Source organism: Mytilus galloprovincialis, chromosome 2 (genome assembly GCF_965363235.1).
Source record: "Mytilus galloprovincialis chromosome 2, xbMytGall1.hap1.1, whole genome shotgun sequence".
In the NCBI taxonomy this organism is placed as follows: domain Eukaryota; kingdom Metazoa; phylum Mollusca; class Bivalvia; order Mytilida; family Mytilidae; genus Mytilus; species Mytilus galloprovincialis.
The window spans coordinates 61,203,642-61,221,866 of record NC_134839.1 but is presented as its reverse complement, the minus strand read 5'-3'; the positions used below and the strand labels follow the sequence as shown (position 1 = coordinate 61,221,866).

Genomic DNA, 18,225 nt, shown 5'->3' with positions numbered 1-18,225 from the left:
CGAATTTTGTTCAGGTCTGATGATTTTGTGCAGTTATGGTACTTGGACTTTGAAAATTAACTTTTTAAAATAATCAATTTTCAACACTTCATCATGAAGATATTGATATTTGTTTTATAGTCTACACCATGACAATTTATAGATGAAGTTCAAATTTTGTTCCAAAACAATGATTTTTTTAACTGTTAGGGGACTATGTATTGCAATGCAATACTCACAGAATGCCTGTTAGTTTTGTATTATCACAATTTTAAAAAGATATAAATGAAAATCTTAAAAGTTATTTACATCTTCTCCTTTTGGTTTTCACCTGAATAGAACAATCATTGTACTGTTACTAGAAGATTCATGTACAACTGTTTCAATCCCAAAATTCAAACCAGACTGTTATTATTTTATCCATCTGCCCTTTTTACATTTCTGTTAAATTTTTCCAAGCAATTACAAACTTTTTCAGTATTTAGTACCAATAAACAGTAAATAAATCACATCATATAAGGTAGTTTGTTTTTGTAATCACAAAAGATGGATTCAACCCCACCAAAACTTGTTCCTGTATCAAGTCCAACTATCTGTTGTTATTGTTTTTAAGTATATTTATGGAAGACTCTGGTGTTTGGGGTAGTCTGCTTAATTGTTTTGACATTTTGATAATTCCTGTTTAACTTTGTATGTATTATTACAATTATGTTATCAGAATGAGCAACCCATTTCCATGACAAATAAGGTATTGGATTGAAATGATTTGAGACAATTTAAGAATTGTATGTTGATATTTGGCAATTTGAAACTTATATAAAATGGCAGAAATCAACAAGAAACCATGTTTTATGATATTTTATTATGAACTTGTCACAGTGAAATATAATGGAGATTTTACAAACAAAGCACTAAGTCAATGAGATTATAGAAGTTAATCCCTACGCAGAGGGAAAGTTTCCACTTTAACTCCATCTTTTGTAATTAGGTTTAATACAATAGCATCACCAGTGTATATGTCTCTTTCTGCAGCTGATATAAACACATCTTTAACTAATTTAATAGCTTTCTCTTGTGATAAAGGTGTTTTGGTTACTCCATGTTGATTCTTAAAACCAATCTAAAAGTACAAAATAATCAAAATCAAGCATCTATTTCATGTTTGTCATACCAGTCATGTGTGATACATTGTATAAATGGTAAATAACTAACATTGTTTTAATGCCAATTTAGTACATGTATATCATTTAGCTTTTTTAGAACAATCCCATTCTTATTTGAAAGAAATTCAATCATTATTAAATATCAAGGTCATATAATTCAAGAACATCTTCGTTTACTGAAAATGATGCATCAACTTGCAAAGGATAACCCCACTTAGATTTGTATTTGCTTGGATCTGCACCTTTATAAAAAAAAATATAGCCATTCATCCATAAATGAATTCAAGTCATGGTTATCTAAGTTAACTGTAGAACTTAGTCACTAAACATGTTGTGTCACCTGTTAGACAAAAAGATCAGTTCTCTCTGATTTGTGAATAGCTGCTTTGAAACTTATCTTAATGCAAAACCAAGCAAAAATATGTGAAAAGTGGTAAAGGTCACCCAAATTTGGTGTGGTCTTCCACTTCTAAATAATATTCATCAACTGAAAAACTATCAATAGTTGCAATTATTGAAGAAATGCTCGAACCCAAACTCCAACCTACTTTGGCAAAGAAATAAATATATGTAGCCTTTGCACCAAAAATAATGCCTTATTATACCATGCCATTTGATATTTCTCTGACTGAACCTATGATGTACATAAATTTTATATTCATGTATAAGGCATGTAATGTATATAATTTGATTCTCTCTTTTATTTTATAAACAAATAGAAAGGATTCAATTCGATCCTAATACTATAATTCAATATTATACATGTATAAGGTGTATGATTTGATTTCTAATTATCATTTTTGAAAAAGGTAAGCAATTTGATTTCTTAGGACATTATTTGATGTCCAAATTTTTATCTAAATATTTTCAAAATCTTTTCTAGTCTTTTTTTTTTTTTGTCATGCTAACCTGGTTATCTAGTAAAGGTTGTAACATAGCACTGGCTGATCCTCCTGCTCTGTATGTTTCCCTTTCATAAGATCCTACAGGATCAAAACTGAATACACATCCTTTACCTACAAATAAAATATCAAATCTCATTAGTTTATATAAAAATAGGAAGATGTGGTATGATTGATAATGACACAACCATCCACTATTGTTCAAATAAGTGCATACAGTTTACTTGTTTTTTTTTACACATTCCCTGTTTCCATTCTCAATTTAATGAAGCATCTAAAAACTACAAAAAGGCCAAAAACATATTTCTAAAACCTTTTATCAAAATGAATGAACTGTATGTGTTAGTAGTATTATTACAAATACCAATGGAATATTACAAAAAAATCTTCAAAAATTTAGATGTCTAGCCATAAACTTTATACAATATAAACTAGAGGCTCTAAAGAGCCTGTGTCGCTCACCTTGGTCTATGTGAATATTAAACAAAGGAAGCAGATGGATTCATGACAAAATTGTGTTTCGGTGATGGTGATGTGTTTGTACATCTTACTTTACTGAACATTCTTGCTGCTTACAATTATCTCTATCTATAATGAACTTGGCCCAGTAGTTTCAGTGGAAAATGTTAGTTAAAATTTACAAATTTTATGAAAATTGTTAAAAATAGACTATAAGGGACAATAACTCCTTAGGGGTCAATTGACCATTTCCGTCATGTTGACTTATTTGTAAATCTTACTTTGCTTAACATTATTGATGTTTACAGTTTATCTCTATCTATAATAATATTCAAGATAATAACCAAAAACAGCAAAATGTCCTTAAAATTACCAATTCAGGGGCAGCAACCCAACAACAGGTTGTCAGATTCATCTGAAAATTTCAGGGCAGATAGATCTTGACCTGATTTACAATTTTACCCCATGTCAGATTTGCTCTAAAGGCTGCGGTTTCAGAGTTATAAGCCAAAATCTACATTTCACCCCTATGTTCTATTTTTAGCCATGGTGGCCATCTTGGTTGGTTGGCCAGGTCACAAGACACAATTTTTAAACTAGATACCCCAATGATGATTGTGGCCAAGTTTGGTTTAATTTGGCCCAGTAGTTTCAGAGGAGAAGATTTTTGTAAAAGATAACTTAAGATTTACGAAAAATGGTTAAAAATTGACTATAAAGGGCAATAACTCCTAAAGAAATCAACAGACCATTTTGGTCTTGTTGACTTATTTGTAGATCTTACTTTACTGAACATTTTTGCTGTTTACAGTTTATCTCTATCTATAATAATATTCAAGATAATAACCAAAAACAGCAAAATTTCCATTAAAATTACCAATTCAGGGGCAGCAACCTATCAACGGGTTGTCCAATTCATCTCAAAATTTCAGGGCAGATAGATCTTGACCTGATAAACAATTTTACCCAATGTCAGATTTGCTCTAAATGCTTTGGTTTTTGAGTGATAAGCCAAAAACTGCATTTTACCCCTATGTTCTATTTTTAGCCATGGCGGCCATCTTGGTTGGTTGGCCGGGTCACCGGACACAATTTTTAAACTAGATACCCCAATGATGATTGTAACCAAGTTTGGTTGAAATTGGCCCAGTAGTTTCAGAGGAGAAGATTTTTGTAAAAGTTAACGACGGACGACGCCGGACGCCGTACGCCAAGTGATGAGAAAAGCTCACTTGGCCCTTTGGGCCAGGTGAGCTAAAAATAATAAAAAAGTTAATAAAGGATGACAGATTGTTACCTTGATTCTGCTTTAAAAAGATGCTATAGTCGCATGATACATTGGGTTGTAAAATACTTCTCCTTAAACACACATAATGAGAAAACCTAACATTCAAACTCTATCAGTTTCAAAGCCACCTAAGAATGATTGAAAGCTTGAAGCCTCAAATTCAACATGCAACTGATCACCATTTATACCAATAATATATCAGAAGTATTGATTCCAAATGGACCTAATTAGAATATAAACTTTAGGATTCAATGAAGATGCTTTGTATCCATGCTTGAAAAGTAAAACTAATGTCTGTTCTATGTAACATTTTGTTGAAATAAAAAAAATATACATTCTATTCTTTTGTTATCTTAGAAAGCTTCAAAGTCTCTGTGCAATATAATCATGATAATTATCAACTATTGAACTAACCTTCCTCATCTAGCCCAGCTACAATGTTATAGACATAAAAGGGGAAGAACCTCCTGGAGTAAAGCATGGTAGACAACATGGCAGCTACAGCTGTTGTTGACATTTTCTTGTTGTGTTCGTGTTCATACATCTGGGGAAAAAGTTGGAAATAATTAGCAAATCCAAATATGTGTATCAAAGACAGTTTCCATTTGATTTTTTTTTTTTGCAAACACTAGTCATAAAGCATAAGGGATGTTTCTTGTCATCTTTGCTGTGTATGTAATAGGTGTATGACTTACTTTTTGCCCCATTTAAGAAGCTCTTAACCTCTAAACTGACCATAGTAGTAGTTAGAACTAGATATCATTGAGATGGGAGCCATCTCTGTGGGCCCCGCTGTGAATAATGTGCATTAAAAAATTGTATCTTTACCATAGGACATGGGTTTGTCAACTGAAATCAAAGTTTTTGACCTTGACCTTTGACCTAGGAAGTTGTAAATAAATTATGACACACCCTTTGGTGTTGGTTTATAAACATGTCAAGTATAAACTTTGAAATGATAACGGTTCTCAAGATATAGAGCGGACACGATCTTTACCATAGGACATGGGGTTGTCAACTGAAACCAAAGTTTTTGACCTTGACCTTTGACCTAGGAAGTTGCACATAAATTATGACACACCCTTTGGTGTTGGTTTATATACATGTCAAGTATAAACTTTGAAATGATAACGGTTCTCAAGATATAGAGCGGACACAATCTTTACCATAGGACATGGGGTTGTCAACTGAAACCAAAGTTTTTGACCTTGAACTTTGCCCTAGGCAGTCGTTCATAAATTATGACACACCCTCTGGTGTTGGTTCATATACATGTCAAGTATAAACTTTGAAATCATAACGGTTCTCAAGATATAGAGCGGACACGATCTTCACCACAGGACACAGGGTTGTCAACTGAAACCAAAGTTTTTGACCTTGACCTTTGACCTAGGAAGTTTTACATACATCATGACACACCCTCTGGTGTTGGTTAAAATGGATGTCAAGTATAAACTTTGAAATCATAACGGTTTTTAAGATATAGAGCGGACACAAAGTTAAAGTGTTACGGACGGACGGACGGACAGACGGACGGACGGACAGACGGACGGACGGACGGACAGACTGATCACTATAGGGCGACCCGCCTTAGTCGGCGGGGCCCTAATTATCTGTACCCTTTTTCTGTCCACTATCATTTCAAATCCTGTTAATTAATATTCCTATATCCAGATTATGATGAAATAAATGAAGCTAAATAAAATCAATAATCAGTTAATCAAAAAGGTAATGTGCAAAATGTAATATTAAAAGTACATTCATCATGAACATGTACATGTAATAATTATATAACTGCATATAAATATTTATTCTATAGCAAGAAATTATTTATGCTTTAGTTACTGCACATATAATAAATTGACATACTTCTGGCTTGAACCTGTCTTTTTTACCAACAGATAGAGGAAAACAAATGTTGACTTGATCATGATGACAATTATTGTCATGACAACTATATAATTTTCTTATACCATTCATAGACGTTAAAGTTATTTCATATGTTCTGTTTTTAATTTTAATTTCTGGGCACTTAGACTGTAGGATTTGGAGATAAATTTAAACATAAACATCTCAAACTAATTAAAGTTACAAGTAAAAACTAGGAAACGCATTATAAACACATAAATAAGAAAGGTTGTTATAGCTTGTCATATAAATATATACCGTTTAAACTACATGTAGAATATGGGATTTCTCCAAAAGATATCAAATGAGCTGCGTCGGATAGAAATGGACTGTGTACAAACGAATATCAATACATGTACATCTGTTAACCTATTTTGGTTGGAAAAAATCTACGGAATGTTTGTAACTGTTCGTTAAATTAAATTGTTATAAGTACCCTACAAAACAAGAGTTACATTCATATTTTGTTTCCTATTTGAATGTTCCGAAATCAACTAAGTCTTATAAATGTATATGTCATGTATGTGAATTTGCATACAGTTGATTTCTACCAAAAACAGCTTATATTATAAACTATTTTTAAACCAAATGATTAGAATTATATCAATAATAATATGTATGTTTAAGGTACTTCCATCTATACAATAAAACAAAAGTTGTAGCGTACTTTAAGTCTTGCTTGTAAAATCTTAGTAAGTGTCAGTGTATCTCCATGGAAACCACATGCTCCAAGAACTGTTGAAGATGTCCTACAAAAGAAAAGAAAATTAACTCTTAACTATGCTTCTTGTCAAAACTGTCATTAAATCCTCCATCTCTGTTATTGTCCAACAGCATGAACATGTTCAACAATAATTACTAACTGTTGTTTCAATAAATATGGTGTATTGAGAAAATAAACATCACATGGTCAATTATGAACTACAGAAATATCTTAAAATTTACATTTATTACATGTATATATATATATATATATACTTTCTGAGTGCAAGAGGCACAAGAAATATATATGTAAAATAGGAAACTTAAACAACTTAAACAAAACACCAACTGTATTATCATGATTATATTGGTGCCAGAAGCTGGTGCCTGAGGAAAGAACTATAGACTTCAGCATGAAAACTGACGACACTGACCAAGATTAAAGTCTAATGCACTTGCCATATAGGCTGGTAATACCGTCTATGAATTACATGAACTGAGACCATTTGCCACCAAGAAATATTATCAACCAAAAAATTAAAGATTCCATGTTTACTCATTTAACTTACAATTTATAGGTCTTTGGTAGATCCCTCGTGTGTATAGAAAATCCTTGACTCAACCTTGTATCTGATGCTATTACTGAAAAATCTTCACCCGCAACTGCTAACACTGTCCTGAAAAAGTGATTTCATCATCAATGACAGTTTTCCTATATTTTTAATGATTGGATTATTCCCCTATGTTTTTTTATTGAAAACCAGATGCTTCGCAGGGCGCAGCTTTATAGGAGTGCAGAGTTCGAACCCTAAACATTGGGGCAAGTATGGACACAACATTCAAGCTTGGTACCTATACAGCTCTGAATTTGGATTGTGATAAGATAGTTGACACAAAACAGGTTTCCAACACATAATGAATGTGGTCCAAGAACTTAAACTTAAAAACTTTAAATTTTAAATTGGATATTACCTATTATGGTCCAATATCCAAAATCAAAATACATGGTTAGATTCAGCATATCAAAGAACCCCAAGAATTCAATTTTTGATGAAATCAAATAAAGTTCAATTGTGGACCCTTTAGACCTCAATGTGGACCAATTTCATAACCGGGCCCAAACATCAAAAATCTAAATACATGGTTAGATTAATCATATATTAAAGAACCCCAAATATACATTTTTTGTTGAAATCAAACAAAGTTTAATTTTGGACCCCAATTTGGACCGACTTGAAAACTGGGCCCATAATTAAAAATCTAAGTACATGTTTAAATTCAGCATATCAAAGAACCCCAAGGATTCAATTTTTGTTGAAATCAAACAAAGTTTAATTTTGGACCACGATTTGGACCAACTTGAAAACTGGGCCCATAATAAACCAGATGCTCCGCAGGGTGCAGCTTTATACGACCGCAGAGGTTGAACCCTGAACAGTTGGGGCAAGTATGGACACAACATTCAAGCTGGATTCAGCTCTAAATTTGGATTGTGATTAAATAGTTGACACAGCATAGGTTTCTGACACAGAATGAATGTGGTCTAATGAACTTAAAATACTTTTTTTTCCTTTGAGCAATTCACTATGCTGTTGAATATCAATCCTCTCTAAAAAATGTTTGAAGAAATTTTCTTTTTATTTATGAAATCTGAAATGAGAAAAATTTAACCCCACCCCCACCATCATTTTTTTTTTCACATCCCCCTTTCCCTTTTACCAAAACTGATCTCAATTTAAATTTCTAATGGAGTCTGCAACAATAACTACTCATTTAAATACATCATAAAATATTAAAATGTAACAAAAGGTGCTTGTTATCACTGAATGGTAAAGATTGTTTTAATTTATCAGTTGGTAGTAAAAGTGAATATATATTGTATATTGTATAAAACATGATTTAAGTTGATTCAACTACTATTCTGGACAAAGAAAGATAACTCAAATTAATTGAAAATTTCTTGCTATTGCACAATATTGTGCAATTAGATATTTCTTGCTATTGCACAATACTGTGCAATTGAAAATATTTGCTATTGCACAATACTGTGCAATTGAAGATTTCTTGCTACATTGTATTGTGCAATACTGTGCAATTGAAAATTTCTTGCTATTGCTGAATACTGTGCAATTGAAAATTTCTTGCTATTGCACAATACTTATGTATAATAATTTTGGATCCTGATTTGAACCAACTTGAAAACTGGGCCCATAATCAAAAATCTAAGTACATGTTTAGATTCAGCATATCAAAAAAGCTCAAGAATACAATTTTTGTTAAAATCAAACTTAGTTTAATTTTGGACCCTTTGGACTTTAATGTAGACCAATTTGAAAACGGGACTGAAAATTAAGAATCTACATACACAGTAAGATTTGGAATATCAAAGAACCCCAATTATTCAATTTTTGATGAAATCAAACAAAGTTTAATTTGGACCCAATTTGGACCAACTTGAAAACTGGGCCAATAATCAAAAATCTAAGTACATTTTTAGATTCAGCATATCAAAGAACCCCAAGGATTCAATTTTTGTCAAAATCAAACTAAGTTTAATTTTGGACCCTTTGGACCTTAATGTAGACCAATTTGAAAATGGGACCAAAAATTAAGAATATACATACACAGTTAGATTCGGCATATTAAAGAACCCCAATTATTCAATTTTTGATGAAATCAAACAAAGTTTAATTTTGGACCCTTTGGGCCCCTTATTCCTAAACTGTTGGGACCAAAACTCCCAAAATCAATCCCAACCTTCCTTTTATAATCAAAAACCTTGTGTTTAAATTTAATAGACTTCTATTTACTTGTACTAAAGTTATTGTGCGAAAACCAAGAATAATGCTTATTTGGGCCTTTTTTTGGCCCTTAATTCCTAAACTGTTGGAACCAAAACTCCCAAAATCTATCCCAACCTTCCTTTTGTGGTCATAAACCTTAAGTGTAAATTTTATAGATTTCTATTTACTAATACTAAAGTTATATTGCGAAAACCAAATGTCTTCGGACGATGCACGTGACGACGACGCAGAAGACGATGCCAAGGTGATACTAATATACAACCAAAAAATTTTCAATTTTCAAAGTCAAGAGCATTCATACCTCATTAAATGATTTATGGTCAGCGCTCAAACTAATTTCTTTTAAAAAGTACTCTTAACTTGACTAATTATTTTTTCTCTTTAAGATGGGTACAACAGACTGTTGTACTCATTGGGGGTACCTTTATCCTGTTTATGAAAAATAACCGGAAAGATTCTTGTCAAATGACTTGAACGTTAATTTTTGGTGCATGTCAGACAATTAAATGGATAATTTCTTTAGACGATAAAAGTGAACTGATTTTGACAATTCACATTATTCTTTTTCCGAAAAATAATGAGAATTATTTGAGAGTTCTGACAAATCAGGATTAGGTTATTTGACAAATCATAGTAAAACTTTAACCAATTTGACACTAACTGTATAATGTAGCAGAAAATAGCAGTTTAAAGCAAGGATCTGGAAATTTTTCCATACAATTTTGGTCATTTTGAGATGATTGAAAAGACTTTAAGCAGGTGCCCCTTTTCAACTTCACTAGATTCATAGAATTGACGAACTTGTATTGCTGTTTCATTGCATTTACAGAGTAAATTTCTCACCATTACCTTCAAGAACAGTTTAGGGAAGGCAACAGTATAAAATTGAAATGATTTTAATGAATCAAGCTGGTTAATTTCCAGACACTGCTTACATTTCTTTCGATTTGACTAAATTGAAACCGGACGTTTTGCGATCAAATTAAAGTACAATAGTTCTGGATTCATTTCTGGATTTGTTTTGTTTATCAAATTGACAGGAAATCACCTGCTTTTATTATTATTTAACTTAATTATCTTTAAAAGTGTTTGAATACAACATGTATATTTGTACAACAGATAATAGTTGCACTCATTTAATTTAGCGTGAAATCAATTTGCATTTTAATACTAAATTTGCTAAAAACAATTTCACGCATGTGTTACATACATGTATGAAAAAATCTTTTTTCTATGTAAATTAAAGTATAATTTTAAAATCAGAATTGATGATTGCCTTTGACATGTTTGACGAAAATTAATTAAATAATGATTTGACTTGTTTACGATCCCTATATCTGGATTCCGGTTGAGGCATGAATAACAGGATGATACCAACAAAATCAGGCTACGTAGGTTGCAGGTCTGAGTGGTGCTAGTAACATTATGGTGTATGCCCAATACACGTACTTATCGCTAATCCCGGCTGACCCTGCCACTTGAACTTTTGACGCATACAAAGATCACTTTTCCATTGTGGCGTCAGATATTTTGCTTTATGAAGTCAAAATTTTATGGGAACCTGTGTGATATCCAGTAATGGCGGACAAATGGCGATAAGGTGTATGTATAACTTGGTCATGGCAAAGTTACTCTCATGTTGAAACTTGTAACCCAGGGCTTTCCATTGAAGCCGGTAGCCGGCGGAAATCCGCCGCTTACGGTGGCTTCAAGTGCCGGCTACTTCACTGACAAAAATATAAATTCAAAAAGAAAAAAATATCTTTTTCAAATGTTTACAGGCAGCCGAGAGACGTATTGTCGCAAAGTCGCGGTCACGATAAACAAGGATGAAAAGTCAGTGTTTACCTTGGGCTAAATATAGTTCACATGAATTCAGGTCACTGATTGGTTGTCTATTTAAAGTCAGAATGCATCGTTTCTTTCTTTTCAAAGATAACAAGAGAGACGTTCCGGTGGTCATTGAACGATAACAATAGAGACGTTCCGATAGTCATTAACTCGTTGTTTTTTTTGGCTTTTGAAACGTGAAGACAATCAGATAGAATGACAATCTTATGTTATGGAATATTATTAGTCAAATTAAAGAAAGTGTAGTAGATCATATTGTTCAGAATCTGGAAAACAGTATCTTTTGAAGTTCATTTTTCAAAGCCCACGTGGGTCAAAAACGAAAGTAGAATATTGTCGACTCGACCTCAAATGAATAACATTTCCTAATGATTTATGTATCCTACTTATTGAACAGTTTACAAAAAAAAAGAGAAAATCAGAGGATATATCAATTTTCTGTCAATGCTTGAGAAATAATTATGATTTAAATACGCGTAACTGTCTTAAGAGAGAAAAGGGGGGTCATTTGTTTACAAATGCACGTATTTATGCAAAATAAATCGATCAAGATTTGTAACAAACCGGATGATTATTTAAATAAAACTCCTTTAAAGTAAATGAATTTTAAGCATAAGGTAATGAAAATAAAAAACTAACATAAAAAAAAATGAAATTTCTTTAAGTTTTTTTTTTTTCTTTCTTTAATTTCATACATAAATAATGGTCATTTGAAAGATGAAATTAGGTGCCAGGAGATTGCGAGAATGCAGGATTTTGCTCTATTTATGCCAGAGCTTCTGGGGGCCTTGAGCGGCCCCCAGACCCCGGCCGTAAGGCACCAAGCTTACAGCTTGGTGGGCGTCCGGCTTCGCCGAACGCATGTTACAGCCGCCTATATTTTTAATTGAGCCTTCTACTTCAATTTCAATGGAAAGCCCTGGTAACCATGTAAAAAAAATCAGCAAGTGGACAGACAGGCGGCTTGCTTACAACAACGCCTTGTTCTTAGGTTGATAGCTGTTTCATTGACAATAAAATGATCGTTTCAAAGAACAAAATTATGTGAAATGACTTGAATGTGCATCATTTTAGTTTTTCATTTTACTTTCTGATATCATGATATAGATATATGTGAATTTTACATGAGAGGAAAAATGTAATACCCTCCATTCTGTTCATATGGATTGAAGTATGCTTGTTTAGGAGCATAATGTGACTCCTCCTGATTTATATGACTGAGTACAGATGTCATTTTCAAGTTGTCTGCTGTATGACAGTGCTATTTTCGCTTTACAATTTATGATCTCGTTTAAGTCACGTGACAACAAAGATCGGCTATGCAAAATCTATTTTTTTCGGTTCTTTTAAGAAAATTTTCCGATTGTCATTATAAATTTTGGAAACATCAAATACAAAGAAATATTATGGCTGATATATTTATGAATAAAGATTGTCCTTATTTTTCATTGTAGTGAAATCTCCTTCATGACGAGATAAAAATCCAAAATGGTGGGTAAAAGCATGAATGAAAATTTTACATTTTGATTTCCATTTAATAACGTTCATCTTTCAATGTTTAAGCTGTGCCAGCCCATCAGCTCTATTTGACACTATAAAGTGTATAGGAGGAGTTGTGTTGAAAGTTTATTCATGGCCTCAAGCTATCTATTTTACCATTTTCTGCTGTAAAAAGTTCGGTGTCACTTTGGTGATGAGCGTCACGCAGTAACTAAGGCCAGCTGGGTCGCCTCTTAATTCCAACTACCCCACACCCTCTTAGTTCGACACTGCAATAGCCCGACGACCTATTTATAAATAGTTAGTCCGACACAGGTCGTGTAAGAACATCTACTTCATGGAAGCAGGACAAATCGCCCCACTTTTTCCACAGGCACTTGTCTCAGAATTTTTTTTCCCCATATACCGTTATATAACACAAGGTACGTAACTTGCATTTTAGAAAAATGTCAGGTGGTGACGAAGTTCCGTTATATGCCGCTTTATAGGCTGTCAACCCCACTAAAACTTGTTGTATTGTAAATCTAAATTGATTTATCTTTACAATGGTGTATAACATGACTACATTTGTTGTCGGAATCATCTGTAGCAATCCTACCAAAGTATGTCAATCGTAATAATTTTGCAAACCCGCTGAACAATTGGCAATAAACGTGTCACGTTTCCTTGTATGTCTCGGTTTCCGATTGGTCAATTCTATGGGATAGTCTAAATGATTCTCTGAGTTATCTGATCTTGTTTCATTTCATACTTAAAGTCAAGAGAGAGTCTGCATGACATTGACGTCATGGGAAAATTTGTAACTTATTAGACATACCACAAACGACACTTGTTACATTTTTTTCATGGTATATTATTCAATTTCACTAACTGTATGATAAGTTCTATTCATACAAAAACTAACAGTTTTTTCTGAAACAATTTTTATAATTAATCATTAACTGCGAGACGTGTATTGCCAATTTTGTGTAGGTTGACGAAATAATTACGAATGACATACTTGGGTAGGATTGCTACGGATGATTCCGACAACAACAGTAGGCGTGTTATACACCATTGTGAAGATAAATTCATTTAGATTTATGGCATAACAAGTTTTAGTGGGGTTGACAGCCGAGACCCGGCATTTTTAATGGAATTTCGTCACCGTACGACATTTTTCAAAATAGCGAGTTAAGTACCTTGTGCTATATAAAGGTATACAAGGGAAAAAAATTCTGAGACAAGTGCCAGTGTGACTTTTTTACCAACTCGCCCCACTTGTGAAAACGGTTAAATCCTGTTAATTTTTCTCCAGCAAACTTGCCCCACTTATTAATGATAAAGTAAAAATCTAGATGAATATATTATATAATTTTCTGGTATACCACCTCGCTCCACTTAAAAACGGCTATGAGGGGCATGACTCGATTCATTAGGGCTTTTCTATTTTACACAAGTGGGGCTAGTTGGCATTCATGTCACTCTCGGAAATACTGATACTCATTTATTTCTGCTTTATTTCAACAAAAAGAAAAGAACTACAAAATAGATATAATTAGATGGGTATGAGTGCCTATGTAACAACACTTCATCCAAGTTACAATAAAGGGCCCCAAAATGACTATAGTAAAACAATTCAAACAAGGAAAGCATGTTTATCTAAGGTTTTCATAGGTATTGATTTTAATTATGAGTGCGGTAGGAACATAGATATACAACGGGATTACATCTTTTGCATCAAGTGGGACGAGTTAGCATTATTAAATTCATCAGGATTTATCTATTTTTCACAAGTGGGACGAGTTGCATTTGGCAGACCTTATTTCAGAGGGAATTTTACCCTTTTTATATATGGAGCAAAATTATCCAACATATTTTCAATGGAAATTTACCCTTTTTCATAAGTGGGGCGATTTTTTCAGGAAGTGGGGCGATTAGGTGTGGGGTGATTTGCCAGTGGGGCGATTTGTCATGGATTGTTATTCATAGATTTCCAATAGACGATCCCTAAGGTATTGACTAAACACCTTATCCTTTTTGTCTGATATTACTGGACATCCCTCAGGGTTCCTGTAAAATTTTGTCCTCATAATACAAAATATCTGACAGTGATGTGCTGTTGCTTACATCCTGGCTTCTCATTTGTTGTCAGAGCTTATTAAAATTGGAGAAAATTGTCTCATTGGCAATCAAATCACATTTCTATAATTTAAATTGTATCAAAATATGAATGAATTTATACATATTAATCATATAAAAAAGAAGATGTGGTATGATTGCCAATGAGACAACAATCCACAAAAGACCAAAATGAAACAGACATTAACAACTATAGGTCACCGTACAGCCTTCAACAATTAGCAAAGCCCATACCGCATAGTCAGCTATAAAAGGCCCTGATAAGACAATGTAAAACAATTCAAACGAGAAAACTAACGGCCTTATTTCATGTATTTATGTAAAAAAAATGAATGTTTATTTTTTTCTGATTTCAGTTGTTTTACTCTTTCTTCAAATCTTTAGTTGGTAAAGATGTTGTTGTGGAACTAAAGAATGATTTGAGGTAAGAATCCAAGAATAATAAAGACAGATACTAAAGTTGCTTACATTCACAAGATTTGGTCTTAGGTGGAAACTTGTCTTATAGGTTATCACACCACATGGCACATATGTTATTTTTATCATGTTAATAAACATCCCAGGCCCTAAATACAAATGTACAAACTGGTTGGTGAACTGCATTCACCTTTTGCTTTGTCCCTAGCCTTTGTTTCATATTTCTTTTCAGAGTTATCGGAAAATTTGATATTTGGTCTTGATCTGAATAATGAACTTGTAATGATGAGCCTCTTTCTGCATGTTGATGTATTTGACAAAACTTCAAATACTTTGTTGTTCCAGTTAATCACAGTAATTCTAAGACAGTAGTCTGAAGTACAGGAATAATAATAGAACTAAACATAACTGCTTAAAATAAAATGAGCATTAGCTTTAATGAAGAACAGGAACTATATTCCAAAATTGAGATTTTATACACCATTTAGTATTAAATTATTTGTCCATACATGTACTATGTTTTGTAATATTTTTCATGTATAGTGTTGCTTTAAATGTTATTTATTTTGTAGCATATGTGGTACATTACATTCAGTAGATCAGTTCCTGAATATTAAATTAACAGACATACAGGTGACAGATCCAGATAAATATCCACATATGGTAGGTCTTTTCTTATCAGTTACTAAACAATTACACTTTACATCTATATTGCTGATCAAGTGTCTAAATAATACCCACAAAGTGTTCAATCATGATTGCCTAACTCAGATCAAAAGTTGCACAAATGAACTCGATGCTGGAAATACTGAGGAGACAAAAAGCATAATTCAAAGAATGATCCACTTAAGATGACGATTTATAATTGTGATACTATTTACTGAGATTAAATTATAAGCAGTATTAAAGTTAATTTACAAATCCAAATCAAAACAAGTAAAAAATGTTTGATATATAATGGAAACAATGTGCTTATGGGGAAAAGTGTCTGATTTGCTAGTTTTATTTGAAGGGTACTTTTTGAGTGAATCTTGAAATTCATAGAAAACTGTAACTTGTTTACTTTGATATCTTTAATAATTATAAATACAATAAGTAAGATTTGTATAAAATGAATTGTTAATAGTTACATGCTCTGTTTTTCAGTTATCAGTGAAGAATTGTTTTATTAGAGGTTCAGTAGTTAGATATGTACAGTTACCTGCAGATGAATGTGATACGCAATTGTTACAAGATGCAGCAAGAAAAGAGGCAGCTCAGAATAGACAGAGATGAATAAACAGTTGTATTTATTGGTGCAATAACTATGTAATATTGTTTTTATAAGATGGAATTAACAGGAACAATTCTATCAGAAGTCCTGACTCAGAGTTCTGAAACCTCAGGAACTATTTGTGAATAATATTTTATACCGACCTGTATTAACGACTGTGTTGATAGAAAAGGTCTATTGTGTAGTGATGTAGGTCAACATGTCTGGTTTTGAAACCAGATATATTTTGTATCTTGAAAATAATTATTGATTGACAAATATGAAAGTGCAAAATAAAATGCTGTTTTATATATCATTATTGGTTTTTTTTAAACAAAGAATGAATCTCATCTGTCAACATTGATCAAGATACTTTTCATTTTCTTTTGTAATATGTAAGTAATAAGAAATCATTCATCATATGCCAACATGATAAATTTTAGGATTGCATGCTGCACAAACATCTTAATTTTTTTTTTTTTTTAATGCATTTCATCAACTTATAGCCAGTTTAAAAGTCCTTGTAAACGATAATTTTGTGTGTAATTGATAAAAGTATTTTATAGTGAGGAAAACATATTGTTGATTTTGTATTAAGCCAAATTTCTCTATCAAAACTTCATGAAAAGAGGGAAGAGAAAGATTTCCATTGTATCATAAATGTATTTTTAAAGATCAATCATATTCAAAGATGTATCTAATTTCATATCAAACATAAAGTTTAAATTAATTTGGTATTGTTGATTCATGTTTTATAGTATATAGGAATAAAAAGATATGAGGTACACATTTCTAAAACAGCAAGCCAACAGCACAAAATCTATAAAAGATATTTTGATGTCAACATTGGGTCTTCAACAATAGACAAGTGTCTTTACTATTATGTATTTATTGAACTCTAAAAAAAAATCCAACATATAGACATCACAAAATTTGCATACAGCACCATAGTATGTACTCTTCTCTTTTACTCCTCAGTCAATTAGTATTATGGATTGTTCCACAAAACATACAAGTTTGATAGGAAAGATTTCTCATATACAGGTTCATTGTTTCATTTTTATGGTGATGGAGGATTTGTTTTTTTTTTAATTAAAATGCTTACTTCAGCAAATGACCTACTAATGTGTATTTAAGATGCAGTTTAGCCATAGGCAAGGGATGCACTCTCTTCTGTAACCCAGGAATGATTGATCAATGGAATTATGTTCTACTAATTCATCCTGATTAATCACTAAATTGTAAATTTCACTTTGTAAGAAGCATTTGGGAATTTTTAGTTAATTCTTTCCCTCTGTCTTTGTGTAAAATAGAAAAATGTGATCATTGTGAATGAATTATCACTAGCTAAATGGCTCTATCTTAGTTAATTAAGAAACTTGTGTTGCTTTATATAAGTAAGTAGAAAATGGCTGGTTTTCAAAATGCTAACCATTGGCGGATCCAGGGGAGGGTTTCATGGTTGGAGCCCCTTTTTTTGGACGATCAATGCATTTGAATGGGGACATATGGTTGGAAACCCTTTCTCCTAGGTTGAGGACCCCCCTTTTTCAAATGGCTGGATCTGCCACTGCTAACTATAATTTTAACTTTCCTCTGCAACAAATGCTTCAAAGTTTATGGTGACCCCACTAACATTTTAAAGAAGTACATCTATTCACCAGAAATCCTTCAAGGCTTAGAACACTTCAGTCTTTGTGAGAATATTGAATTACTTCCCCTGACGATCAAGATTGTGAAAGTTTATTCTCAGCAGTTGAAAAGATCCAGACACACACTATGCCTTCTTTAGAAAAATTACATGCATATTTCCTCCTTTCTGTGAAAATCTGCAAGAACAGTTACACCACCTTGTGTTATAGCATCCCACAATTAAGAG

The 18,225-nt window shown here is 32.5% G+C and overlaps 2 protein-coding genes across 2 annotated transcripts; one reads left to right on the top strand and one right to left on the bottom strand.

Annotated features, from left to right (window-relative positions):
* Positions 1-822: 822 nt before the first annotated feature.
* LOC143064036 (proteasome subunit beta type-1-B-like) lies at positions 823-12,362 on the bottom strand. Its single transcript, XM_076236539.1, has 6 exons — positions 12,202-12,362; positions 6,971-7,078; positions 6,367-6,448; positions 4,206-4,335; positions 2,052-2,158; positions 823-1,099 (listed from the first exon to the last, which is right to left on the bottom strand). Exons 1-6 carry the CDS (start codon positions 12,288-12,290, stop codon positions 914-916), a joined length of 702 nt encoding a protein of 233 aa, XP_076092654.1. The 5' UTR covers positions 12,291-12,362; the 3' UTR covers positions 823-913.
* A 166-nt stretch (positions 12,363-12,528) lies between these two features.
* Positions 12,529-16,828, top strand: LOC143064037 (U6 snRNA-associated Sm-like protein LSm2). The gene is made up of 4 exons (XM_076236540.1): positions 12,529-12,547; positions 15,034-15,101; positions 15,667-15,757; positions 16,241-16,828. The coding sequence occupies exons 1-4, from the start codon at positions 12,545-12,547 to the stop codon at positions 16,367-16,369; spliced, it is 291 nt and encodes a 96-aa protein (XP_076092655.1). The 5' UTR covers positions 12,529-12,544; the 3' UTR covers positions 16,370-16,828.
* The last annotated feature ends 1,397 nt before the right edge of the window (positions 16,829-18,225 follow it).

Excerpts from the sequence above, each read along its gene's own strand:
- LOC143064036 (XM_076236539.1), bottom strand. The coding sequence starts at position 12,290 with ATGACATCTGTACTCAGTCATATAAATCAGGAGGAGTCACATTATGCT. Across the intron at positions 4,336-6,366 it reads TTTTACAAGCAAGACTTAAA|ATGTATGAACACGAACACAA; the intron begins GTACGCTACAAC and ends CTTTTTCCCCAG. Across the intron at positions 1,100-2,051 it reads AACCTTTACTAGATAACCAG|ATTGGTTTTAAGAATCAACA; the intron begins GTTAGCATGACA and ends TTGTACTTTTAG.
- LOC143064037 (XM_076236540.1), top strand. Across the intron at positions 15,102-15,666 it reads GAACTAAAGAATGATTTGAG|CATATGTGGTACATTACATT; the intron begins GTAAGAATCCAA and ends TTTATTTTGTAG. Across the intron at positions 15,758-16,240 it reads CAGATAAATATCCACATATG|TTATCAGTGAAGAATTGTTT; the intron begins GTAGGTCTTTTC and ends TCTGTTTTTCAG.